Source organism: Vidua chalybeata, chromosome 27 (assembly GCF_026979565.1).
Source record: "Vidua chalybeata isolate OUT-0048 chromosome 27, bVidCha1 merged haplotype, whole genome shotgun sequence".
NCBI classification, from domain to species: domain Eukaryota; kingdom Metazoa; phylum Chordata; class Aves; order Passeriformes; family Viduidae; genus Vidua; species Vidua chalybeata.
This window is the reverse complement of record NC_071556.1, coordinates 1,814,698-1,841,006: the sequence shown is the minus strand read 5'-3', so window position 1 is coordinate 1,841,006 and position 26,309 is coordinate 1,814,698. Positions and strand designations below refer to the sequence as shown.

General features: G+C 53.0%; 2 protein-coding genes across 5 annotated transcripts in view; one reads left to right on the top strand and one right to left on the bottom strand.

Moving 5' to 3' along the window:
- Positions 1-19: 19 nt before the first annotated feature.
- On the top strand, positions 20-7,396 carry PLEKHJ1 (pleckstrin homology domain containing J1). The gene is made up of 6 exons (XM_053965735.1): positions 20-216; positions 1,522-1,589; positions 2,585-2,651; positions 4,338-4,428; positions 4,612-4,675; positions 5,139-7,396. The coding sequence occupies exons 1-6, from the start codon at positions 102-104 to the stop codon at positions 5,202-5,204; spliced, it is 471 nt and encodes a 156-aa protein (XP_053821710.1). The 5' UTR covers positions 20-101; the 3' UTR covers positions 5,205-7,396.
- A 1,104-nt stretch (positions 7,397-8,500) lies between these two features.
- DOT1L (DOT1 like histone lysine methyltransferase) overlaps positions 8,501-26,309 on the bottom strand; it is a 79,702-nt gene continuing 61,893 nt past the window's right edge. The window contains exons 24-29 of one of the 4 annotated variants that reach the window (XM_053965567.1): positions 24,925-25,529; positions 22,971-23,176; positions 21,703-21,767; positions 19,867-20,826; positions 18,126-18,720; positions 8,501-15,691 (exon numbers count right to left, since the gene is read on the bottom strand). In XM_053965567.1, the coding sequence (XP_053821542.1) occupies positions 18,161-18,720; positions 19,867-20,826; positions 21,703-21,767; positions 22,971-23,176; positions 24,925-25,529 (2,396 nt within the window). In that variant the 3' untranslated portion in view covers positions 8,501-15,691; positions 18,126-18,160. The remainder of the gene's footprint in view (positions 15,692-18,125; positions 18,721-19,866; positions 20,827-21,702; positions 21,768-22,970; positions 23,177-24,924; positions 25,530-26,309) is intronic. The other 3 variants (XM_053965568.1, XM_053965570.1, XM_053965571.1) reach the window with 3 other exon arrangements.

The following is a 26,309-nucleotide window of genomic DNA, read 5'->3' as shown; positions in this document are numbered from 1 at the left end:
GCATTTCCGGGCCCGCTGAGGGCGTTTCCGGGCCCGCTGAGGGCATTTCCGGGCCCGCTGAGGGCGCTTCCGGCGGCGCTGGCGGCGGCCCGGGCGGGGCCATGGGCCGGGGCGGGCCCGCCATGCGCTACAACGAGCGGGAGCTGCTGTCCCTGGCCCGGCAGCCCGCCGAGAAAGCGGCCGAGATCCGCATGAGCGTCCCCAAGAAGGGCAGCGGTGAGGGGGGGTCCGCGGAGGGGCCTGAGTGGAGAGTCGGGCTGGGGTTAGTGGGGTGGGAGCAGGGCAGGACCGGGAGTGCCGGGAGGATCGGGGGGCAGGACCGGGGGTGCCGGGGGGATCGGGGGGCAGGACCGGGAGTGCCGGGGGGATCGGGGGGCAGGACCGGGAGTGCCCCGAGGTGGGGAATCAGGGCTGGGGTTACTGGGACTGGGAGTGCCGGGGGTACTGGAGAATCCGGGCTGGGAAAGTGGGAGTAGAGTGCGAGGAGGGACTGGGAGAGCCGGGGGGTGGGACTGAGGATACTGGAGAGCCGCGAGGGAGAAACTGGGGTAGGGCCGAGTCGGGACTGGGCGAACTGGGAGTGCTGGGGGAGCAAGGTTGGAGGGCAGTGTGGGGAGGCAGGGGAAGGTGGGTCAGGACCGGGGGTACCTGGGGGGCCCCGGCTGCAGAGTCGGGACTGGGGATACTGGGGAGGGACTGGGAGGGTGCCGTGGGTGGCGGGGCTGGGGGAACTGGAGAATCACAAGTGGGAAACTGGGGGTAGGACCAGGGAAGGACTGGGGGTACTTGAGGGGCCCCGACTGCAGAATCAGAACTGGAGCTGCTGGGGGAAAAGGCTGGAGAGGGTCTGGGGGAGCTGGGTGGGAGGATTGAGGGTACTGGAGAATCCAGGCTGGGAAACCAGGGCAGGACTGGGAGCACTGGGCAGAGGGGGAGGGTGGGTCTGGCTGTTTTGGTGGGCAGCACTGGGAGTGCTGGGAGGCAGGACTGGGGACAGGCAGACTGGGAGGGCTGGAGTGTGGGAATGGGGAGCATGAGTGGTGGGATCCAGTCTGGGCATGGAGGGAGGTTCTGGGGCCAGGGAGATCCCCAGCTTCCAGGGGATCTGGGGAAGAAGCTCTTCCCTGAAATCTCCCAACAAATTCCCTTGCAAACCAGCACTGGAGTGTTGTGCTCACTCCCTTGTCCCGAGCCTTTCCTCCTCTGAGGTCCTGCTGGACTTTGTCCCGTGGAGGTGACGCCCGTGCTGGCAGCTCCAGGCAGGGCTCCCGGGATGTGGAGCTTTTCCTGGAGTGCCTGAGGCCCTGTGGTGCTGCTGTTGTGAGCTCTGACTGCCCGGGAGCTGCTCGGGGGCTTTGTCACCCTGAGGCCACTCAGACACTGTCACCCCGAGGCAGCTGTTTGGGGGAGCAGCCTCGGGGTGTGTGCAGGGGGTGCCTTGGTGGGGTCGGTGCCATGGCAGGGCTCCCCTGCTCGCCGTGCCCTGCCTCAGCCCTGCCCTGCTCCCTCGTGTCCCTGCAGTGCTCAAGAAGCGCCTGGTGAAGCTCGTGGTGAACTTTCTCTTCTACTTCCGCACCGATGAGGCCGAGGTAGGGATTGGGCCTCTGGGTGGGGTTTGTTCCCTTCCTCCTTTCTTCTTTTTCTGTGCCTGGATTGTGTGGGCTGGGAAATGGTGCAGGGACGGAGCTGGAGCAGGGTCCACCTTCCCTCTTCCACCAGCTCAGCTCAGCAGGGCTCCAGGAGAGCTGGAGAGGGACTGGGGACAAGGCCTGGAGGGACAGGACCCAGGGAATGGCTCCCACTGCCAGAGGGCAGGGCTGGATGGGATCTTGGGCAGGAATTGTTCCCTGGCAGGGTGGGCAGGCCCTGGCCCAGGGTGCCCAGAGCAGCTGTGGCTGCCCCTGGATCCCTGGCAGTGCCCAAGGCCAGGCTGGATGATCTTGGAGCAGCCTGGGACAGTGGAAGGTGTCCAGGAATGAGATGGGCTTTGAGGTCCCTTCCAACCCAAAGAGTTCTATGAAATGCAAGATAAATCAGGTTTGCAATCCCTTCCCTGCTGCCTGATTTGCTTCTGACACATTGGTTCACTTGGACAAGCACTTCTTGTGGTTGCTCTTGTTCGTGGCCAATGTCACCTGCTGTCCCCACGTCCCTGAGTAGTACCAGGTGGTTTTTTGTCCATCCTGAGCTGCTGCAGCTCTGCTCACACTGTTGAACCCCTTGCAAAGCTCCAGGACAGCCCTTTGCACAGCTCAGTGTCGATTATTCCGGGTGTCACAGGAAATGTTTCATCTTTGATTTTAAAATAAATGTTCTTCTCTGGTATCACAGAGAAGAGACCAGGCTGAATCTAAGCCAATAGAGCTGATTAACACCTAATTAACAAATGCAAAGTGCTACAGGTGAGACTGGCATGGAAAGGTTGATTAAAGGAACATGAAATGTGGTGCAATCAGACTGAATTATTTAAAAGCAGCACCAGCTTGTGAAAGTTGCTAAAAGGGCTCCAAGGAAGCACTGTGGGTTCAGCCCTCGTGGTGTTGGGGGCACTGTGGGTTAAACCCTCTCTCCATGTGTTTTCCAGCCCATTGGAGCTCTGCTGCTGGAGCACTGCAAGATCACCAAAGAGGAGGAGAACGTTTTCTCCATCAGTGAGTGCTGCCTGTGCACCCCTTTGCCTTCCCACGTGGCACGTGGGAAAGGGAATGTTGAATGCTCAGTTCCTGCTTTCCCCTGTTTCCCTGGTGGCAGTGGGCTCAGCTCAGCCCTTCCCCTCCTCAGTGGGGTCACTGCCCCCAGCCCTTCTCCTCTCCCTCAGTGGGGTCAGGGCCCTTCAGGTGGGGGTCAGGCTCTGCTCCCAGGGAACAGAGGACAAGACAAGAGGCAATGACCTCCACTTGTGCCCAGGAGAGGTTTAGGTTGGCTGTTGGGGAAAATTTACTCAGCAAAAAGGATTGGAAGTACTGGCACAGGCTGCCCAGGGCAGTGGTGGAGTCACCATCCCTGGGAGTGTTCAGAAGATCTGTGGGTGTGGCACCTGGGACAGGGGTGAGTGGTGAACCTGGTGGTGCTGAGCTGATGGTTGGACTTGATGATCTTAAAGGCCTTTTCCAATTTCACCAATTCCTCAGCCTTTCCCCTCCTCAGCTGCCAGCTGTTCCTCACTCTTCCTGTGGCCATCCCAAGGAGATCTCAGGGATATTCCATGGCACAGCCTGTGGGATTTGCACAGCTGCACGTGCAGAGCAGCACTAAGAGCAGCCAGGCCTCGCTGGCTGCCTGTGGAATCTCTGGCAGGGGGAGCTTGGTTATTGACAGATCTGCTCTGTGCTGCTACATTTTATCCAAAAACAGCCTGGAGAGGCTCAGATAAAGCTGCTCCAGCCCCATCCTCCCCTCTGTGTGTCCTTGTGCAGCGGCAGCTGGGCCAGCTCCCCTGGGAGCAGCCTTTCATCCCACAGCTCTCCCCTGTGCCAGAGGTATGTGGCCACAATAACAGGATGTTTCTCCAAGGCCATCCCTGTATCTTTTGGCCTGGCTGCCAGGCACAGCTGTGGCTCTGCTCTGTGCTTCCAAAGGACCCTCAGAGTGCCTGAACACACTGAGCCTGGAGCACCACGTGCTGGATTTTGGGGCTTTGGGGATGTTGGGAGCTCTGGTGGGGGAGGATTCCTGAGCAGGGTTAAACCCAGCAGTACCTGGTGCTGGGATGTGTCCACAGCACGTCCCGAGGTGCTGGTGCAGCCTGACCCAGGTGTTTGGCAGCAGCAGCCCTGAAGGTCTGCTCAGCAGAGCTCTGGGGACAGGAACTGGTGGCATGTCCTGGTCAAGAACTGGAGTGGCACCAGGACCTGCTCTCCATGGTGGGAGTACCATGTGAGTACCACATTCCCAAAAGCCTCCAGCAAAGGCAGCTCAGGGCCTTCTCCCAGTGCAGTTTAACTCGGTTGGCTGCTCCCTGCAGGTATCCCAGTTCCCCTCTCAGGGCTGTTTCCCACTTGGATTTAAATCTCTGGTGTCTTTGCAAGAGGCCTCAGGGAGTCAGTCCTGGATCTGGCCATGCTGGTCCAGTTCAGTTCACCCTCAGCTTGGGAAGCTGCTCTTCCCAAGGTCTCTGGCTGCTGTAAGCTGGGAAATGCTGTGGGCAGCTGCCCCAGGCACCCAGAGCCACCCAGGCAATGGGAGAGGGGCTGGAGGTGGGGGCTGCAGACTCATTCCCAGCTCATCTTCGTTAACAGAGCTGCTACTTTTGGCCTGGCAGAGTCTGGGGCGGGAGTCAGGAGAGCATCAGCAGCTCTGCCAGGACCTGCCTGGAGCCTTTTCCTTGTCCCTGGCAGGTTTCATCGAGGAGCCAGAGAGGAAATACTGCTTCGAGTGTGCCACGGAGGAGCAGTGCCAGGAGTGGGTCGAGGCACTCAGGAGAGCCAGGTGGGCTGAGCCCTCGGAGCCAGGGCAGTGCTGGGGGCTCTGGGCTGTGTTCTGGGATCAGGAACTGGGAGGGCAGTGCTTGTCTCCTCCCAGACAAGCTTCCCTCCAGCTCTAAATAGCATCTGAAACTTCCCCACATCCTTCTCTGCTCAGCCCTTCCCGTGCTCTGTTCCTGTCTTGCAGCTACGAGTTCCTGAGGAGGAGCCTGATTTTCTACAGGAACGAGATCCAGAAGATGACAGGGAAGGTGAGTGAGTCCCTGCAGGGCACTGCTCAGGTGTGACTGATGGCTTTGGGTGGCAGCAGGGGCTGTTGCTGCCAGTCCTGCCCAGGCTGTGTGTGGGAAGGAGATCCCAGATCCCATAGGGAGCCATGGTCTCCACAGCCAGACCTGAGCACCTTCTCCTGGGTGCTCACTCCAACCCTGATGCACACAGTCCGGTGCTGGAGTGGCCCAAGGTTTGGAGCTGGGCAGGTCCAGAGCTGGCCTGGCCTCCCAGGGGGTCTCTGGAACAGTTCACACCAGCCCTGGGCAGATCCATGGGTGGAGATGCTGCTCACCCTCTGCCAGGTGCCAGGAGCATCCCTGCTCCAGGGAGGGAGGTGGCTGTGGCTCCCCTGGACCTTGGCTCTGTGCTGTGTCCTGTGTGTCCCAGGGGCTGCTGGGCTTTGTCTGCATCTCACTGGTGCCTCCCTGTGCTCCCCCACAGGACCCCCTGGAGCAGTATGGAATCTCTGAGGAAGCTCGTTTCCAGCTGGGAGCACACAGGCAGTAACCCTCACCTGGCTGCAACTGGCTCCTGGCTCCACCCCAGCTCCCCACAGTGACCACGTGACTTTTTTATTTATTACCAATGTTTTGTATTTTTTTTTTAAGGGAATTCATTGCACATTCCCAGTGCCCCAGCTGGGGGGGCTGAGCTGCTCCAAGGATGCTGCAGTGGGAGCAGAGCCCCCAGCCCTGGCATGGGCAGAGGCAGGGGCTGACAGAGCTCCCAGCACCTGCTCTCCTCCAGGCCATGCTGGGGCCCCCCGGGCCAGCTCCACCCTTCTGCTCAGCTTCCCTGGCTCAGGATCCTCCTGCAGTCTCCCAGGAGCCATCCCAGGCTCATCCCTGGCTGTAGGAGAATGTAACTGATGCATTTCTGGGCTCCAAATTAACCCCCTCCTGCCTCTCCAGAGAGGAGTGGGAATTCCTCCAGCCCAGCCACAGCTCCAGCTGATGGAGAGGGACATCAGCCCTGTGCAGCCACGGCCTTTTGGGCTCTTCTTTTCCCTCCCCTGGGCAGGTGCTGTCATTCCTGGGGGCTGGATAAGCCCATCCAAAAGAACAAAGCTGCAGAGCACAAGGGAACAAAGACAGGGAGAGATCCCTGTGTGATCCTGCCTGTCTGCAGAGCTCTGCAGTGATCCAGCTTCCCAGGGAGGAGAGGCAGATGGAGAAGCTGGCAAAGGCAGGAGCTGCTCCCTTTGGCTGGAGGATGGAGCTGCAGGACATGCACCAGCTCAGCCAGGCATTAACCCTTCCTTCCCTGAGCCACTGCTGCAGCTTTTCTCCTCTCTGTGTCCCCTTTGTCCAAAGGGACAGACCAAAAAACTCTGCCAAGGTCACAGTGAGCTGCCAGGGAACCAGGGCTGCCTGTCCTGGAGCTCCTGCAGGGAAGAGATAAGGATTAGGAACAACACCCCCATAGGATCAGCCCTGGCTCTGGCTGCACCGAGGAAAACTGCCCAGACATGAGGGATGGAGGACACTCCCCACACCCAGGGCTGCAGCAGACCCAGATTCTTGACTGCCAGAGCAGCTTCCTTGGAACCAGCCTGGGAGAACTCCCAGGAAAGGCCTCTGGGAAGGTCCCAGGAGTCACTGTCAGAGGCTGCTGGCAGCAGGAACAGGGCTGGGGCTGGGGCAGGGCAGGGGCTTGGCCCAGGCTTTGGGGGCTGAAGCTCTGGGTGTTGTTCCCCTCCAGCTGCCCAGCCCAAGGAGGGGGTGGAGCAGCCTCTGAGCTGGGTTTGAAGGGAATTTTGGGGTCTTTTCCTCCTTGGCTGGGAACTAATGCCCAGACCAGAGGCTACACTGCAGCCTTTGGTATCCTGGTGTTCCCTCTTTACCTCATGCAGCTGAGTAGCAGGAGTGACACCTGTCACTGATGCTTTAGTTTTTATCTCAAAGCTGAGATTTTCCCCTTTTCCCTCCCCAGATACTCCCTTTCCCTTTAAACATTCCAGGTGCTTGCTCCAGAAATTACCAAAATCAGCTGCCCTGGGGGATCAGCTGGGGGCAGCAGGGAGGGAGCAGAATCCAGGGGGGGTTGCAGACAGATGGCAGCTCCAGGGGAAGCAGTAGCAAGGGATCAAGAGCAGGAACACATGGGAACTGTGCTTGAGGGAATCAGTATCCTTAGATGACTCCAAAGGGCATTTTAATCCTGCCCAGCCTGCAATTTTACAAACCAGAGTTCTCAGCTGGGCCTGCCACCACTGTAGCAAATGTGTCACCTGTGCCTTGCAGGACTCGGTGGCCTCCTCACTGGACACCTTTCCCCAGGTGGAGCTGCCACCCTCCAGTGTCACTGTGCAGAAAATGGTGTTTTATTTGCTGTTCCAGGGAACAGTTGGGTGAGCAAGAGCAAAGCCCAACACTGATTTGAATGTTCATCACCAATGACATTTCTTAACTGAATGTACAACAAAAGCTGTGAAGAGTTGCCAGGGCCAGGCCAGGCCCAGGGACTCAGATCCGTTGTAGGGCAGGGCTGGGACACGGGGTGGGATTTAGGGAGGGAGGATGGTACTTTGTAGATACTTTGAAATTTGCATCAACTGCTGGTGATTTACAGACAATTGCTCATTTTTCACATTCTGATGACTTTGCTTGTTGTGTTTCAGCTAGAGCCAGCTCCAGGCTCCCTGGGAGCCATTTCTGTGTTGTACAGTGAACATTCCCAATAAATCCTGTTTTAATCTTTGTCATGGTCAGAACTGTTCTACAACACCAAAACCTCCCTGGGAGGGGTGGCTGGAGCCAGCTCAGGGCCTGCCCAGGGGCCCCAGGTGTGGTTCCTGCTCAGGACCCAGCTGGGGATGGCTCCACCAGAAGCTTTGGAGAGGCTTTTTCAGACAATCAGAGAATAATCTGGGTTGGAAGGAACCTTTAAAGGTCAGCTAATCCAACTGGTGCTGGAGCCAGGCCAGTGGCAGGTGACAAACCTGTGTAGTTAGAGGAGCTGGGTCAGGCTGTGGCTGTGGCCCAGCAGAGCCAGGGGCTGGGGGCTCTGGGTGAACCTGGGGCTGTGTCTCGTTTTAAACCCAGCAGGGAATTGGCTCAGGAAGTGTTTGTGGCCTCCAGCTCCGAGGTTTAAACACATCCCTGGCTTCCTGTGGGGTTGTTGCACTGGTGCCACTGCTGGCTAAAAGGGAACAAAGCTTGGATGGGTTGGGAATCATGGAAGGGTTTAGGTTGGAAAAGATCTCTAAAAAAACCACGTCTGACCATGACCCAGCACTGCCATGGCCACCACTGCCCTTGTCCCCAAGTGCCACATCCACACTTTGCTCCAACACTCCCAGGGCTGGTGACTCCATCACTGCCCTGGGCAGCCCCTTCCAATGCCCCACAACCCTTTCTGTGAGGAAATTTTCCCATTATCCATCTAAACCTCCCCTGGCCCAGCCTGAGGCTGTTCCCTCTCCTCCTGTCCCTGTTCCCTGGAGCAGAGCCCGACCCCCCCGGCTGTCCCCTCCTGTCAGGAGTTGTGCAGAGACACAAGGTCCCCCCTGAGCCTCCTTTTCTCCAGACTGAGCCCCTTCCCAGCTCCCTCAGCTGCTCCTGGTGCTCCAAACCCTTCCCCAGCTCTGCTCCCTTCCCTGGACACGCTCCAGCCCCTCAGTGTCCCTTGATGGGCCCAGAGCTGTCCCCAGGCCCTGCTGTCCCCCCCAGTGCCCAGCACAGGATCCCCAAACCCTCAGGTGCTGCCTGGTTCAGGGATCTCTGTTCCTCTGTGCCCCCACGAAATCCCCAAATCCCATTTCCCTCCTGATTCCCGCTGAGGCAGTGAAAGTCCACACGAGCTCGGTGTATTAAAATACAGACACTTTAATATAAAGACAAAACTTCAAAGCATCGTTTCAATTACAAATCAAGGGAGACACAAGAAATTAAGTGGAGGGAGGGGAGCAAAAACTAACTCTTACATTGTGGAGAATTAGAAAGGCCGGGTGGAAATATATATATTATACATACATATATACACACCAGAATTCACACTACTGCTAGGCAGGAATGAAAGGAATGACAGAACAACTTACCAGTATATATATAAAAAAAAAAGAAACCAAAAACAAACCAACCAAAAACAAACAAACAAAAAAAAAAGATAAATTAGGGGAAGTTTGAATTTTAAATAATTCAGTTTAATAGGCTAAACTATATAAACTAATTCCTATTCACTAGGAAACATCCCATATCACTGTCCTAAGAAAATGGGTTTTTCTAAAAATCCATTGAAAAATGGATTTTTATTAGTAGTTAAAAGTTTACTAATCAATTCCTGAGCAACAGCAACCTCATCATCTACTGCTTTCCCCATCCAAGTCCCACTCAGCGAGGGCAGGCTCTCACTCCTAAAAAGTTTAAGTAGAACAGAGACCTAAAAAGTTGGGTTTTAATTGGAAATCGATCACTTCAAATATTAATAGATTAAAAAAGCCAAGCAGGATGGATCAACCCATTCCACCTTTTCCTCAATAACTCCAGAGACAAAACCTTTTAAAAAATTATTTGACTGCACCAGAAAAGCAACCAGATGTACCTCGAGAAAACCAAAGGATCACAAACCTGAGAACTTCAGGGTTAGCACTGTCAAACTTGGAATTTTCGGATTTTGTTTTTACACCATAAAGAACTCAAGGAGCCTCTTCAGGAAGAAGGTCCCAAACAGTAAAAGTACTGGAGAATTATTTCCCAATTTTTTTTTTTGTCTCAAGTTTAAACCCTGAAGTTCCCAATAACAGCATCTTTCAATGCAATATTCAGTCTAAATATATATTTATATATTTATAATGTATAAGGATAAATAAAATATGGCACAACAACATTTTGAAACAGCTTTTAGTGAAAACCTGATCTGCAAATGGAGCGGAAAATGGAAATGGAGCAAAAAAAAAAAAAAAAAAGAAAAAAAAAAAAAAAAAGAAAAAAACCCTTTAAAACCAGTAAGATTTCAAATATTCATACACTGACTGCACATCTCTACTCCCAAAACTCCAATTCCTGTGATTTTTCCTCAGTGCTGCAAAGATAGTTCACAAAAACACTGTGTAGTTTCTGCTCCCCAAAAGCATTTTGGGTTCACAGCCCTGTCCAAGCCCTCCCCTGCTCCCAGTCCTTAATCCTCTCTGTGCTTTTGGCTCAGGCAAAACAAGAAAAGCAGAATTTTCCACGCCAGCCACGCCTGGGAGTCGGGATCATTCCAGGGTGGATTTATCCAGGACAAAACACAGAGACCCCTCAGGTTTCCAGGCCCTGGACCAGAGGGTGAATTCCAGCACCGGGTGGAACGGGTCACACAGGACGCGACCGAGCGGAGCCACCTCGGGAACGGCTGCTCCAGGAGCAGCTCCCTGGGGACAGGGACCCTGGGCCAGGCAGTCCCAGGGGAGCTCCAGCCCCGCTGAGGAGGGAAGGAAGGGCCCAGGGAAGGCTGAGCAGGGAGGGGAATCGCCAGCAGCAGCCTGAGAGCAGCTCCCAGCCCTGGGAGTCTCCTCTGCCAGCAATCAGCTGGAGTGGGGCAGGGGAGCCAGAGCATCCCGAGGGCACAGGTGGCACAGGTGGCACAGGTGGCACGGGCCCCCAGTGCCAAGGTGGGCCCTGAAGGACTCGGAGGAGCTGGAAGCACTGGCTGTCCCCTCCCTGAGCCAGGGCTGGGTGTCCCCAGCAGCTCTGCACCACCAACCTGTCCCTGCCACCACTCCCTCGGCCTCTCCTCTGCCTGGACTCTCCTCCAAATGGAAAAATACCAAGTGGGGGTAGCAGATGCTGCTTTCTGAACACACAATCGCAGCAAGAACCAAACCCCAGGGCTGCCTGTCCATGGCCACAGGAAAAGACCTGGAAGAGGCAGCCCAGCAGAGCAGGAAGATCCAGGTCCTTCTTCCAAGGGAAGGCTGGGATGAGATGGAAACAACGACCACAGGCAGCAAATCCACTGTGATGGGGAGCACCTGAGCTGCCAACTGTTGTACCCCACAGGGCTGGGGTGAAGGTGCAGGAGCAGCAGGTGAGGCAGGTCTGGCTCTCACCCACCTCCTCCCAGATGTGTCTGTGCAGGGAATCAGAAGAGTTTGGGAACATTGGAAAGCACCTTTAAAGGCCATTTAGTCCAACCCCAAAGAAGGCTGAAGAAGTGACCCCAGCACACGTCTCAGAAGGAAACTTGTCCCCAGGGGTGAGGGCAGGCACACAGCCCCAAGCAGCCCTGGAGCAATGCTGCAGCTGGATGTTTCCAGGTGGGATGGAAGAGCTGATCAGACTGGAAACCTCTCCACTCCCAGGCTGCAATAGCTCAAGTGACTTCCTCAAGGATCAAATTTGACTAAAGAAAGAAGAAAGTGACTCTGCTGAACTGAGTGTGACCCAGAGCTGGGCGAGTTTCACACTAAGGAGTGTCAAGTCCTGGGGATTTGGAATCTCTGGATTCAAGAAGAGATGAACAAATCCATTCATGACCAAGGGATGTCACCTTCCTGCCTGCAGGACTTCAGGGACTGTGGGTGTGATCCCAGACTCAGACCCTCCAAGCTCAGCTTGATCCCAGCAGTGAGTGGGAATCCCACTTCCCTGGCAGGCTGAGCCCAGGGCCCAACCCCAGCCAAGAGCAAAGGGAGCACAAAGGCTGCACTGGAAGATAAAGTGCTGTCCCCAACAGCAAGGAAAGTAAAGAGATGGAAGCACAAGAATTTCTGGTCTGTGTGGCCAAGGAGACACAAATTCCTGGTGATCAGAAGGAGCTGGAGATGAGCTCATCCCAGAATGCCAGGGCAGTGAGGATGTGCTGCACTCCCTGCTGCTTCCCTAAAAAGCTGCTTCCCTCCTCCTCTCTCCCACTGCATCCACAACTGCACTGAGGTGAAGATGCTCCCTGGTTGTCCAGACTGATCCACACCTTCCTGCAGGGAAGAGCCTCGTTTGTGCCAAGCCAAGAGGGGATGGAGGGACACCTCCAATGCCCCTCACCCCCTGCACCAGCTCGGATCCAGCCTCTACAGCCTCAGCTTTCCCACTCTCTCCCTCAGCAATCCAACTTCTGGGTGTCCCCACATCCCTGCCTGATGGAAGAAGAATTGCTGCTGAATTACTCATCTGCAGCAAATCCCAAATTTAGGTCCGGTGCCTTTGGAGCCCTCCCAGCACCGTGGGTCCCAGGGGACTGGGCCTGGCGAGCCAGAGGTGGCAAATGCCCAAGAAAGGAAGAGCCCATGCAAGTCTTGTTCCTCAAGGCTGACATTCAGCAGCAGGGACAGGTTTTCCTCAGCACAGCACTCAGGAAGTTCCATTTTTTTGGCAGCAGACTTGCTCCAAGATGTGTTTTTGCTTCCTGGCGAGTCCTTTGCTGGCAGCAGGGGCGTGGAGGAGGGGGAATTGTGTGACAGCCCCGGAAGGACTGGACCTGGCACCAGCAGGAGAAATTCTCTTTTTTGGAACTGTTTGCCTTTGATTGCTCCAGAGGATCTTCAATTATTGCAAACAGGTTGCAGCTCCTGGCTCAGTGTTCCAGCAGCAGGGTCACAGCTGTGGCCACATGGATCAGATCCCAGCAGCTCCAAGGTCTGCCTTCAGCCAGGTGAGAGCTCTTCCCAATGTGCAGACAGAGCAGTAGGAGACTGGCCAGGAGCTGGACTCAATGATCCTCCAGGTCCCTTCCAACTCAGGATGTTCTGTGAGTCCACGATTTTAAGCTGATCTTGCCCCAGATCATGGCAAAGCAATAAAAGGTCAGGGAGAGGGAAGACAAAACCAGGAATCTCTTGGCAAAAACATCTCCCAGCTCAGCCCCAAACTGCCCCCTTGGCTTCCCAGCTCAGTGCCGAGCAGGGCCCCTCTGGAAGCACAATCTGGGAATCACGACCAGGAGCAGTTACAGTGCAGGGCCTGGGGTGGGGGAAGACACCAGCAAGGCCAGAGCAGCTCCAGAGCCCAGCAGTGTGGGATGGCAGGGGGGAACAGCAGGCACTGGGATGCCAGCAGGCAGTGGTGCACAGGCAGGGGAAGGCTGATGCTCAGGTAGACTGGATCCCTTTCCAGGAGCCCCAAAGATTCACTCCTGGGTCTGCTTCCCTTGAGCCTTCCTGGATAACATCTGGAGAGTCAGAGACTCAAAAATCCTGGGGGTGGCAGGGCTCAGTCACAGGTGAGTGCTGAGCTCCAGGGCTTGTGCTGCCCGTTGCCAAGGCTGCTCCTGAGCCAGCCCTGCCTTGGACACTGGCTGGCCACCAAGGCAGTGACCAAAGGTGACACCGAGGCACAGACAGGCTTTGCTTTTCCACAGCACCCAGCAAAGAGCAGGGGACAAACTCCTCACCCAAGGCCTCTGCTCCAAAGGGTCCTGGAATCAGAATTGTTCAGGTTGGAAAAGATCTTTCAGATCAGCGAGTCCAGCTGGGAGGAGACAGTGGCCAGGCCACCCTGACCTCCCTGACAGCTCAGCCTGGCTCCCCAGAACTCCTGAGCTGCTGGATGCAGAGCACATCATTCCCACAGGGATCTGTCCCTCCTCACCATCCAGGGAGTGTCAGGTGCCAGCAGGGTGGGTGACACAGGAGACCCAGGCCTGGAGCACGGCTGGGAGCTGAGGGTTCCATGGGATCTGTGGGTTGGTTCCTTCTCCAGCAGGAATCCTGGGAGTGCCTTGGGCACCACCCAAACCAGGACAGGGATGGCAGCTGAGTTTTCTTCCTGGATCTCTGTGGCTGGAGGTGAAGGGAGGCACAAGAGCTCCAAGGGGCACCATTTGCTGGTCCCTCTGCAGGAAAGGCTCTGATAAAATCAGGGGGATGAAAAGCTTCTACTTGAATTTCCTCCTCTCTCTCTTTCACCAGAGATATAAACGATGGGGGAGAGGTAATTAGGAAATTAATTAAGGCTGCTGCCCCTCCAGCAATCACTCATTTACAGTCTCCAGAGGCCCCAGCACTCTGCTGTGTGCTGGGGAAGAAGCTGGAGCTGCCCAACTCCCAGCTGCAAAACATCTGGGTTACTGTGCTCCTGGATTCCAGGACATACACTGTGTTTGGCTCCTACGAGAAGCTACTGGATGTTCCTCTCACCCTCTGAGCATTCCTGCCCTTTTCCAGGTTTTCCTCGTGCTGCCAGTCCCTCAGTAGGACACACCCTGTCCCAAACAAAGCAGAAAACATTCCAAAATACCCCCAACTCCCAGGGCTTTCAGTCCCTTCCCAGTGGATAAGGAGGCAAAGCCAGACCCCAGAGGCTGCACACAGAGGCTCCCATGGAAGACACACTCAGGAATCCACAGAACAACTGCACTTGGTCCTAAATCCCTCTAAGACTGCCCGGGATGAGGCACAGAGCTGAGCCCTGCAGAGGGTGGGAGCTGCTGCAGCCACTGACCCCCTCTCCAAACACTTCCAACCCTGCTGGATCCAGGCAGGAGAGCCCAGGAGGGCACAGGGACCTCACTGACCCCAAACCCAGAGCAGCTGTTTGTGACCCCGGGGTGCTCCCTGGAGCTCCTGCCAGGGCCTGACTTCTGCAGTGGGAGACTCACCAGAAGGGATTTAAAGACAGTGCTGCCCCTCTGAGCACCAGGGTCAGCAGGGAGGTGTTTTCCAAAGCCTGAATGTGATTTTTTTTCCAGTCATTTTGCTGTTGCAATCCCCTTTCTACTGTAGTTTTCTTTATTGGTGCTTGGCCCGGCCTGAACTCAGACCAGCCTGATCCTCCTGAAATGGATCCTCCTTCTCCTCCTCATTTTGTGCACTTAAATAAATAAGTTTTTACAGGTTCATTGTGCATTGTACAAACTAAAACCAAAGGAAATAAAGCATAGGAAACTTAGAAGTTTTCATCACAGCTCTATAAAATCGGCCCTTCCTGCACACACGACGCAAGTGCCTGCCCCAGGGGGCAGTGACAGCACAGGCAGCCAGGTCAGGGTGTTTTTGTGAACTACCATTCAAGAACCTACTCAAAAGCAAAGGAACACAAAAGCAAAATGCACCTTGTTAATCCACGTACACGGCCAAGCCGGGTCGGAGTCAAGTATCAAAACCCTACCAACGAAACACGTCGTGCTTGGAACGAAAAAACGACGAGCTGAGCAAACTCTGCAGCCTGCAGCAGGACAGAAACACAACGTTCAGCCTTCCCAAGGCTGGGGAAAGAAAGGGCTGCACCAGCACACACCCTGTTCAAACACCAAAGCGAGTTGCCAGACCAGCTACCAAAATTCACAGTGACCCCAGCGCCACCAGCAACTGCAAATGGCCCAGGGAAGTAGTTTGGATGGGGCAGGACTTGGATTTCTCCTGTTCCAGCTGTGCCTGCCCAGGCGGCCCCAGAGGGGAGCACAGAGCCCTCGTTAGTCACAAACTCAATTAAAACCCACCCAGTTAAAAGCGCCTGGCTCAGTCTGAACCAAACCCCCAAGGGGGAGAATTCCTTCCTCTGTCAGCCCCGGCTGCCAACCAAGAGGATTTTGGGATATGAACAACAGTCAGGGGAATAAATAATCTGCAGACCTTTAAAAACTGGGTTTGGCATTGGTCAACCCCCCAAAATCAGCACCAAGGATTCAAACCAGAGGCACAGTTCTGACGGACAAAATAGCACCGAGGAGGCTCTTTTACATCTCTGCTGGTGTGCCAGTCCTTTAGTATTCAGAGAATTTCATAATAATAACTTGTATTTATGAATCTAGGTGGAATAAAATAAGTCAAAATTGTTTTCACTTTAAAAAAAAGATAAATACTTTATCTAAACTATCAACAATACAAACTGGAGCTTTAAGCATTTCTTTTGCCTTTTTTTTTTTTTTTTTGCCTTTTTTCCTTTTTTTTTTAGTCAGATTCACAGTAAATGTTTGCTCTGTTGTTTAGGTCTTTTTTATGGTTTTTATTTTGTCCAGTAGTAAGAGTAGAAACCCCTGCACAGGCCAGGTGAGCACCTTTCAGTGGAAGCCGAGTGAAGTTGGTCCACGTTGTCCTTGCATAGGTCACATTGGGTTGAGGTAGAAATCCTAGTTACCTGCACAACAGGAGGAGAGGAAGAGACTCATCTAAATAAAAGGCAAAAATCTGCTGTGTTGTTAGATGTGTCAATCATTCCTACATTGCTCCAAGACCTCCTCAGATGAAGCAAATCTTGACCCAATGCCAATTAGAGGAAAGGATGGATGTTCCAAGGGACGTGAGGCCCCTCCAAATGCTGCGGTTTTTCAAGCTGTGGCTGTGTTGAACTCTGGTCTATGGGACTGAAATCAAGTGAGGGGAAAAGAGTAAAAAAGGTATTTCCCCCCTCAGTATTTCACCTTTTTATAGTAAAAGTTAATCTGCTTTGAGTTTTGTTATTATTGGGGGGGGACATTATGAATCATAGAAAGGTTTGGGTTGGAGGGACCTTAAAGCCCATCCACCCCTGCCATGGCAGGGACACCTCCCACTGTCCCAGGCTGCTCCAAGCCCTGTCCAAGCTTGGGCACTGCCAGGGATCCAGGGGCAGCCACAGCTGCTCTGGGCACCCTGGGCCAGGGCCTGCCCACCCTCAAAGGGAGGAGTTTCTTCCAAATATCCCACAAAAATCTCCCCTTTCCCAGTGGGAGCCATTCCCTGGGTCCTGTCCCTCCAGGCCTTGTCCCCAGTCCCTCTCCAGCTCTCCTGGAGCCCCTTCAGGCCCTGCCAGGGGCTCTGAGCTCTGCCTGGAGCCTTCTCCTCTCCAGGTGAGCACCCCCAGCTCTCCCAGCCTGGCTCCAGAGCAGAGAAGCAAAGCAGATTATTTCAGTCTCAATTCCTGGTTCCAGCCCTGGTTCCCCAAGGACTGAACACATCTGAACACATTTCTGTTCTCACTGAAATCAAGGGCACTGCTCAAACACCTTGGCTTCAAGTCACAGGGCTTGGGATCACAACCACCTCTGGTACCATCAGTTCTGCTCCTGTGCTCCACAACCCAGCTTTGACACCCAGCTATTTTTCTACAAGTCCCTTGTGTGCTTTGCCTCTATTTTCAGTATTTTTCAGTGACAGGGACTGTCACACCTGATGGATCCTAGTTCAGCATGGTCTCAGTTCCAGGTAATTCCAACAGAGAATCTCACACCCAGACCCCAAACTGACCCTCCTCACCATCCCCATCCTCTCTCTGTTTGGAGTTTTCCAAGCCCACCTCTCTGCTGGCACTCAAAGCCCTTCCTCAGCTTCCCTTTCCTGCAGGGAAGGACCTGGCAATACTTACGTGCCTCCCAAAAGCCTAACCAGGGGTTTGTGGTGTCTGAGGAGGAATTTGATGAGGAAGACACTACACACAATGCACAGAGGCTCTCTCAGGTATGTTGTAATCGAGTTTTATAAGCAGCAAAGTGTGTTCAACCATGTTTGTAGCTTTGGTACCAGTGGACAGCAACAACATCACAGACCTACAAGGAAAGCACGGAGCCAGCTCTGGGGCTGGGCACGCTGGATGCACTTGGCAAGCACGAGTTGGTACAGCAGGATTGCCACAGAGTGTTTGCATGAACCACAGGACCCAGCTCTGTGGTGGTACAGTTTATTCTGGAGTAGCTCTAGAGACAGTTCAATAAATACCTGCTGCAGGAGAAATGCACACAGCCTCCAGAACCCTCCTCTCCTACAGCCTTTGTGGAGAGTGGAGCCCACTTCCCCCTGCACATCCCCTGTGCTCTCAGGGCTTGTGAGCAAAAATAAAACATCTGCTGGGGCTGTTCCTGCTGGCCCCCTGGCAGCAAGTCCAGCACGGGGAAGTGACAGGGAGTCACAGCCCTTCTCTGCTACCTGTGGTTGTGTTTCCAGTGATGCAGGGGACACTGACTGCACTGCAGGCCCAGGGATTTTACTCTCCAAGCAAGGCTGAAGCTTATAACCTAGAGATTTTTAACTTTATGACTATTTAGAGCAGCTGTTGTTGACTGGCAGTTTTTACTGACCACTACGTTGTCACACAGAGTCACAAAGAGGCACCTTTGGGCACCTCAGTGCTATGGACAAGGACTGGTTTGGGATAAACAGGCTGTGCAAGAGAGGAGAGGGATCAGATGGGCAACACCCACTTCCCAACAATTGTATAAAACCACATGGAAAATAGACATTTCCTCCTTTTACTACCTCCAGAAAGAATACTTTCTCTTTCTATGAAGAGATCTCAGCTGAACATAATCCTGAGCCAGAGCAGAGTTGCCCCCGTGAGCACTCCTTGTCGAGAAATCCTGACTCCCAGAACAGAGAGCACCAACACTTCCCTTCCTCTGCCACCAACTGATTTGCTCCCCACATTTTAGAGATTTCTCTCCCCATTTTAGAGGTTTCTCTCCCCCATTTTAGGGCTCATTTTCCCCGTTTCAGAGGTTTCTGTTTCACAGAGCCCGGCCCTGACCTCTCTCTGCAAAGGAAGAAGCGTCAGTGAGCATCTCGCACGCAAACTCCTCTGGTTTTGTGTCTGGCCTTACCTTACAAAACAAGAACTGTTAGCTAAGCAAGCTCTTTATCGTGGCTTAACCCCCGAAAGGTGCGAAGCATAAGGAGGCTGCATGCCAAGGGTCACCCACATAGCGGCCGTGCCAGCGGCGTTGGGCTGCGGGAGCACGCGGGGCAGGGGCGGGTGATGGACTGTAAAGGACGGGCGGGAGGGTTTGTGCTGGAGAGAAGCCAGTTTAATAGACAAAGAAGAGTTAGACTGGACAGGAGCAGAGGAGGAGGGCAGGAACGTCTCGCCAGGAGGGATGGAGGGCAGGTTCTGCAGGAGAGCAGGCTCGGAGTTAGAAGCGAGTAAAGGAGGAGGGGGAGGCAAGGACACGTTAGGAGGGGGCGGAGGGGGATGGAAGACAGATTGCACTGGAGCTCTGTTGAGGTGCTGAGCAGGTCTACTCTCACTAGATGTTACTAAATTAGAGGAAGAGGGTGGGAATGATGAGGATGAGGTGCTGGCAACAGCCTGCAGAGGGTTTAAGCTTAGCACGGTGCTGCTAGAGACAGCACTGCTGCTGAAACTGGCTCCAAATTGATGAGGAGAGGAGGCAGAAGGCACCGCATGGTTAAAAATACCTGCAAACAGGAGAGAAAAACTCAGCTTCAACAGACGGGCTTTGTACAGTCTCAAGTGACAAGAGAAACAAAACAAAAAAGACAAAAAAAAAAAAAAAAAAAAAAAAACAAACAAACAAAAGCAAAATTATAATAGTTACAGCCCCATACAAAAATATGCAGCGTGAGAAGGCAGCAAGCAATGAAGAGATAATGGTGCAGGCCAGGAGGTACAAAAGGTTCCACTTACCTTTCCTACTGCCAACCTCTAAATGCCACGAGGAAAAATGGTCAGACCCAAGAACTGTCAGTTCTATACCACACGGGCAGAGTTTTGATGAGATTAGAAGTGATCTTTAGAGTTGCTTATCTGAAGACTCAAAGTGCTGCTCTTCCCTCCCCACCCTCCTGCTCCCCCACTTACAGGGCAGCAGAGGGGAGGTGTAATTCCAGCAAATCTATGTGCTGAGAGATGTGAGAGTTAGGATTTCCCGACATGGTGCCTGAATGATTATGGACAGGTAAGAAAAACTGCCCTAGACACTTAGAAATGGCAGGTTCAGCCTGTCTTCTGGTCCTGCCAGCTTGTCCCCGGTGTGGGCCACAGAAGCCAAGCCTGTGCAGAATCCCAGAAGTGCAAGGTGCATATGGCATTGCCCTTCCTGGCCAAGAAATGCTCTTCATGTCCATTCAAGGGCCAGAATGCTACAGAACTCCCAACACCAGCTCCTCTGATGTTCTGCTCCTCCTGGATCACGCTAAATCCATTCAAGGCCTAAACTCAACCTTTACTCAAGTTGACAAGTTAGAGATCCTTAACATGGTACCAGGACAAGTCAAATCTGTTACCTGCAGGCAGACCTAAGTTGGTTCCAACACAGCAACATCTGAACAAGCAAACATTATCAATCACAAAGTCTGGGTGTATTGTTTCATTAAGGTGGTACAACAAGCTCATCTAGCAGACAAAGCTCATGAGATTTCACTGTAGGGAACTGAAATCATCCTAGCAATTCCAAGAGAGAGAAAGAGAGAGAGAGAGGAGACTGGTTATGTGGGACAGATCTGCTTCACATCCTGTAGAAATGAAAGGGTTTCACCCCTGGAGAGGCAGTGTCAGATTTTCCTTTAGGCCCTGTCTTATACCAGAGAAAGAGTTCTGCCTACCTCCAACTGTTCCACCTGTAACCCCAGGAGAGAAGTTCCCCATAGTGTGAGAATTAGTCAGTCTGGTTGCAGCTGATGACACGTGGACCAGACTGGCAGCAGCTGGCATTGAATTAAATAAGGACTGCAATACTGAGGAATTTGTCACCGAGTTGAGGTTTGCTTGCAAGGCCATGGGGCCGAGGGGGAACTGTGATCCAGTGGTCAGAGTGTTGAGGAAAGGATGGTGCGTCGGGACAGACGGCGCTGGGTTCCCTGCTGAGGAAACAGCAGTAGAAAGGCTTTTACCATTCAGAAGGCCACCAGACGAAACAGCAGCAGAAATGAAAAGGTTGTGGCCATTTTTAAACTCCACGTCTCGGTCCCTTCCCTTGCCGACCTTCCCGTTGTGCTGCACAGAGTTTTTCTCCACAGACCCCCCCGCTCGGGCGCTCAGCTCGCTGAGCTCTTTGCCCTTCACCCCCGGCCGGCTCAGCTCTTCTCCCTTGGCGCCCAGAGCTTCCAGCTGCCTCTTGTTCAGGAACAGGTTCGTGTCCGACACCCCCAGGTCCTTGCCTCGCTGCGAGGGGAAGCCCAGGGAGCAGTTGGGAGCAGAACCATCCCCAGCTTTGTGTGGGAGAGCAGCGCCGTCCATGAAGCCGTGCAGGCCCAGCTCGGAGGGCAGGCCCCCGTTGTAGCTGAAGCCATTGGGGGGGTTTGTGCCAGGGCTCAGCCCATCCGAGGGCACTGCCAGGCTCTTCCTGGGGTGTCCCGGGACCTTGGTGTCCATGGGCAGCCCGTCCTCGGGGGGCGGCCTGAAGGCAAACAGGGAGTTCTGGCTCAGAGCTGACACGGCCTGCAAGGGGCTGTCTGTGGTTTTGGTCAGGTTGATGTCAGATATCGGTGAAAAAGTTGATTTCCATTTGCTGCTGTTCATGTTCTCGTTGCTTTGTGCTTGTTTCCTCCCCGATATGCTGCCACCTGGTTGGGGGGGAAGGTTTACAAATGTCAATAAACAGCATTCACTAAATCTGCCCCTTGAGAAGGGGGTTCTATAGAATCACAGAGTCTTTAAGGCTGGAAAAGACCTTTAAGATCATCAGCCAGCACCACCACCATGGTTAACACTAAATCATGTCCTCAAGTGCCACATCCATTGGTTTTTTGAACACCTCCAGGGATGGGGAATCCACCACTGCCCTGAGCAGCCCCTTCCAATGCTTGACAATCCTTGTAGTGAAGAAATTCTTACAATATCCAATATAAACCACCCTTGGCACACCTTGAGGCCATTTCTTTCTGTCCTGTGCCTTGTTTCCTGGAAGCCAAGCCTGATTCCCCCTGGCTGCACCCTCCTGTCAGGGAGTTGTAGAGAGTGAGGACTCCCCAAGCCTCCTTTTGTCCAGGCTGAGCTCACCCTGCTCCCTCAGCTGCTCCTGGTGCTCCAGACCTTTCTCTGGGCAGCACCCACATTTCTTATCCTTCAAAACCCACCTTTTATCAGTCTGTAATTCTATTTCTGAACCAAAGGCTGAAAGGTTTGTGAAGTCACTTAAAAGTACTCAAAATTCAGTTTAACACTCTGGAAAATCTAAGAATACTGATCTCCTTTTCCCCATCTTTGTACTACAGATCCCTCCTCAAACCCTGAGTCAGTGAAAACACTCATCAGATCTTTGCTGACCTGTGACTACAGAAAGAAGTGACCCAAAATCTGTAATTAGGAGCCACCTGGCTTAATGATGATTAAGAATGACACTTGGTTGAGCAGCAGAGAGAAACATCCCCCTGACTGTCAGCTTCACCCATCCCCAGGCCCAGTCATTACCACAAACAATTCCCATTCCTCACACGTACCATTTTCAACAGTCTTCTGTGGAGATTTGCTTTCCAATGATATTGTTGCAATTTTCCTCTCAATTCTAGTGGGAAAATAGAAAGGTTATAGCACCTATAGCAAACCTTCTGTTGCACATTTCCCCTCACAATCTATACTCCTCATGATCATGAGGAGAGTATAAAAAAAAATAACTCAGTCTCACAGTCTTGTGTCACTAAAGGAATTTATAAGCATCAAAAAACCCACCACAAACTTCAGGCAGGAGCTATTACAAGAATTACTGCTCTTTGACAGGATTAGTGCATGTTCAGAGAACTTTGTTGTTTTTCTTTCAAAACAAGAGGTAGAACCACATTAGTATAGTGGTTATTTTCCACAGAACCATAGGATGGTTTGATTGGGAGGGACCTCAAAGCTCATCTCATTCCAGCCCTGCCCTGGCAGGGACACCTTCCACTGTCCCAGGCTGCTCCAAGCCCTGTCCAGCCTGGCCTTGGGCACTGCCAGGGTTCCAGGGGCAGCCACAGCTGCTCTGGGCACCCTGGGCCAGGGCCCTCTCGAGCTCCTGCCAACCCTGGGCTGAGCCCCCTCCTGATTCCTACTGAATTGAGGGGAGGAGAGGGGCAAACCGGGCTGGTCTGGGGGCTGCCAGCTGGACTCGGGGTGCAGGAGGTGCAGCTAGGGGTGGGGGTGGTGGCTGGCATGTGTCACTGTGTCCTGACACATCAGCCCAGCCCTGTCCCTGCACAGCCACCCCACCAAGCCCACCCTGAGCATCCCTGAGAGCGCTGGCCAAACGCTCCTGGAGCTCTGGCAGCCTCGGGGCCGGGACCATTCCCTGGGGAGCCTGGGCAGTGCCAGCAGCCTCGGGGGGCAGAACCTTTCCCTGAGCTCCATGCCAAGCCCTGGCACAGCTCCAGCCCTTCCTGGCCTCCTGTCCCTGGCCCAGAGCAGAGCTCAGCCCCTGCCCCTCTGCCTCCCCTCGGGAGGAGCTGCAGCCCCCGAGGAGCCTCCCCTCAGTCTCCTCCATTTTTCAGTCATTTCTCCAGCAGTTATCTCCAAGGCCAGACCCTGGCAGCCTTGCAAACACAGCAGCAGCAGGTTCCCACATTCTACTGCCTGAATACCTTCCCTGTTCACAGCTTCAGCCACATAAGAGGTTTGGGATAATGGGATGGGCCTTCAAGCAAGGAGAACAAAGAGGCTTAAACACACCCCTCCTGCTGAGAGCAGTGTCATCAGCCCTGAGAGAAACCCTACCCTGAAACTGTGCCTGTGCATTCACCTGCTGCTATTGTGCTCATCCTCAGAGCCCTGCTCGTCATCCGATGTCAGGGGGGAGTAATGGACACCGTTGCTCTGAACGAGGGGCTTCTCTTTTTTCAGCACTGGGGGCTGGTCATTGTCCTGGTAAGGAACAGGAGAGTTCTTCAGGGAGTTTTCAGGAGAGGAAATGGCTGTTATTTCTAAGGGCTGGTTAATGTTATTGACCTGGGTGAGAAGGAAAGAAAGCAGTTACACATGAGAGTATCCCTGGAAAAGCATTTTGTTAAGGATTTTAATGCAGGTTTCACTTGCTCTGGGACATCCAACAGCTGCTTGTTTGGCACTGCTGCTGCTGTCTTCCACCTCCTGCATTAGAACCTGGGGTGAAAGTTCAAATGTAACTTGGTAAAATTGCTAATTTTCATTCTTTGATTTCGTGTTTGACATCAGAAATGACGACCTGGGATAAACCTTTTCCTCTCAAACTACACTGCAGGATCACACGCACACAACTCTCTAGCTGGCTTCATTAGCAAGAATGCCATATGCTTCTGGCACTCCTCTGCTGTTTAGTCAATCTTAGCTTAAACTATTTTCAAAATATTGAATTTACAGCCTCAAAAATCAACTTCACTGCAGAAACAAGCTCTTTGTCATGAGGGAAGAGATTAATTTTTAATCCTCTGACAGCAAAAAGCTCTTTGAAGACGTTCTGCTTATACACAAACTGTTCACCAACTTAGTGAAAATGAGAGGCAGGAGAATTGCTGCAAAGAGCCTTCATGGCAATTATCCCTTGTGGAATCCTCTGATTCCTTCCCCCTCATGGAAATCCCCAGAGCCTTGCCTTGGAGAGACTTACCACAGTCTTTCCATAGTCTTACCATAGAGACTTTCCCCACCTGAGTGGACAGAAAAGACTTCCCCATGGAGTCTTGCACAACACTGATCCATCCCAGTTCCTTCCCCCATATGTCCCAACTTCCCCTGTTGGTTGTGGTATCCCTGGTGGCCAGCCCATCTTCCCTGAAAGCCAATGCCCTCTGCCCTGCCCCCAGTACCACCCCTGTGCCCTCCCCTACTTAAACGTTGTGCAGTGCACATCGTTTGTCTTTTGTCCCTGGTTTCCCTCCAGCATGCTGAAATGAACCTTGCTGGAACTGACCATATGTTATAGATACATATTCTAATATTGGCTTTTTACAAATATTAAAATGGATTTTTAATGTGTGATGTTGTAGTAAATGTGTTATAAATATATAGTCTTCATTTCTGTTACTAATTAAGCTTAGACATAGTAGTGAAATAGCTGATATAAGTGTGCTTGTGTTAAAATGCCTGCTGGGATGGGCTAACATCCAATGAACACAGGATCAGGACACCTGTACAGATCTGCCAATTATCAGCACTCACTGTCTGAAGAAAGTGTGGACCAAGGCCTGAACTGGAAGTGATAAAATGATAAAGTGATAAAGAAAAGGAACCAAAGGAACCAAAACCATAGCCAAGAAACACAAATGCTCTAAAAAGGCGAACCCAAGGAGAGGCCATGTTCCTGGAATATGCAAACTAGTTTATGGATATGCATAATGGTCTATGAATTTGCAATGGGCTGATGGAAGGGAAAAGGTATTTAAGGGGTATCCCCAAAAATAACAGGGTGCTCTTGGCTGAGTGCCAAGATGCACCTGCCCGTAGTAACCTTTGCTCCATGGTCCTTGTCTCCTATTGTCCTTTATTAAACTTCTTAAATTTTCACATCATACAAAAGGCCCTTCTGCCTCTCTTTGCTGAGCTTGCCATGGTGAGTGTGGTGTGTGTGGACCTGACTGCCTTGCCTGAATGCTTTCCCAAACAGCTTTTCCACAGGGAAAGGGGAACAGGTAACAGCAAGCACCCTCTAAACCCCCTGCTGCTACGATCCCAAATTCCAAGAGCTCTCCCACAGCCCAGCTGGTGCCGTGGGCCCTTACCATGGAGTTGATATTGAGCGGTGACCCCGAGGGCTGCGTAAAGAGCCCGGCCACCGAGGGCAGGGGTTTGCGTTTCGGGGAGACGGCGGCGTTCCCGCTGGCATTCCCAGTGGAGGATCTCTTCCGCCGGCCCCGCTTCTTCCCGTCCTGCGCGTGGGCCTGGCCGCCCTCCGGCCGGGCGCTGCCGGGCACGGGGCTGTGCTTGCTGGAAGGGGATTGTTTTACATGTCCTGTATTAGGAGAGATTGTAAAGATGATTCTCCTCTTGGCCTCGTTCTCAGGATCTGAAAACGCTGCATCAGACTGCAGGTCCCCCTTTGTTCCTTCGGCAAAGATCTTCTGAGCCTCTGCACTCTGCAGTCCCCCTGCCAGGCTCTGGGCCGGGCCACTTAAGCGGGGGCTCGAGTGCTGCTGAGCAGGGGAGTTCTGCCCAGAGTTCCTCATCATTAGCAAAGGATGTTGTGGAGTGGAACTCCGAGACCCTACAGAGTTAAAGAGACTCCCAGAGTCGTCCAGAGCTGCCTGATCAACACTATGGTTAAGATGGGCTGGGCTGTTTGTAAGATTTCCATTGACTGCCACGGAGCCAGAAGAGTAAGAAAAACCTGTTGAGAGGGAAAGTATAGATCATTGCTGGGGCTGAGCGAGAGAGAGGTCACTGAGTACAGGGCTGGGAGGGCCAGGAGGGATTCCAGCTCTGCCTGGAGAACAGCCAGTGGCCCTGGATTACACGGGAAACACACAGCTGCTTTTCCACGGGGCAGTGAGAACGTGGCTCTCTGGGTGCTGAGGTGCCAGCTGGGACTTAGGGACTTCCACTGTTCTCTTGCCAGTTCAGGAAAATTCACCTGGTATATGGAGGTATCCCATAGAACATGTGTTCCTCCCAGTTTTACATGGAATTCAAGTTTAAGCTTTGTTTGAACTATTACCCCTTTTGAAATCAGGGCTCCTCTACTCTTAACTCCTTCCTTTCATCAAGGAAATGGATGGCCAGACTCGGTCCTTCCCTTCCCCAAAAAGAGAAGGACTTTGCCATCCACACAGCCCACCTCCTCCAAATTCAACAAAAGGCTGGGACTTAGGAAGTGACAGAGGACCTTCAAAGACATAGTGGCAGAAAAATTCCACAAGGGAGGAATCTTGGGAAGGGAATTCAGTATTTGTCATAAGGTATCATAAATGGGTTTAGGGCTCTAGGATGGCCTGGGCTCTCTAAATGAAAAGGGCAGAAGGGAAAAACATGGTAATGGTTTACAACAAGTGTTTTTATATACTTCATTTGCTTTATAGAAAACTGCAGCCAAGCCTTTTGCAAAGCAGATACTGAAACAACCCAAGCCCCTCAGGAATGGTAAACACTGAGAACAAAAGCACTCTTTGGT

Excerpts from the sequence above, each read along its gene's own strand:
- PLEKHJ1 (XM_053965735.1), top strand. The coding sequence starts at position 102 with ATGGGCCGGGGCGGGCCCGCCATGCGCTACAACGAGCGGGAGCTGCTG. Across the intron at positions 1,590-2,584 it reads TCCGCACCGATGAGGCCGAG|CCCATTGGAGCTCTGCTGCT; the intron begins GTAGGGATTGGG and ends TGTGTTTTCCAG. Across the intron at positions 4,429-4,611 it reads GAGGCACTCAGGAGAGCCAG|CTACGAGTTCCTGAGGAGGA; the intron begins GTGGGCTGAGCC and ends CCTGTCTTGCAG.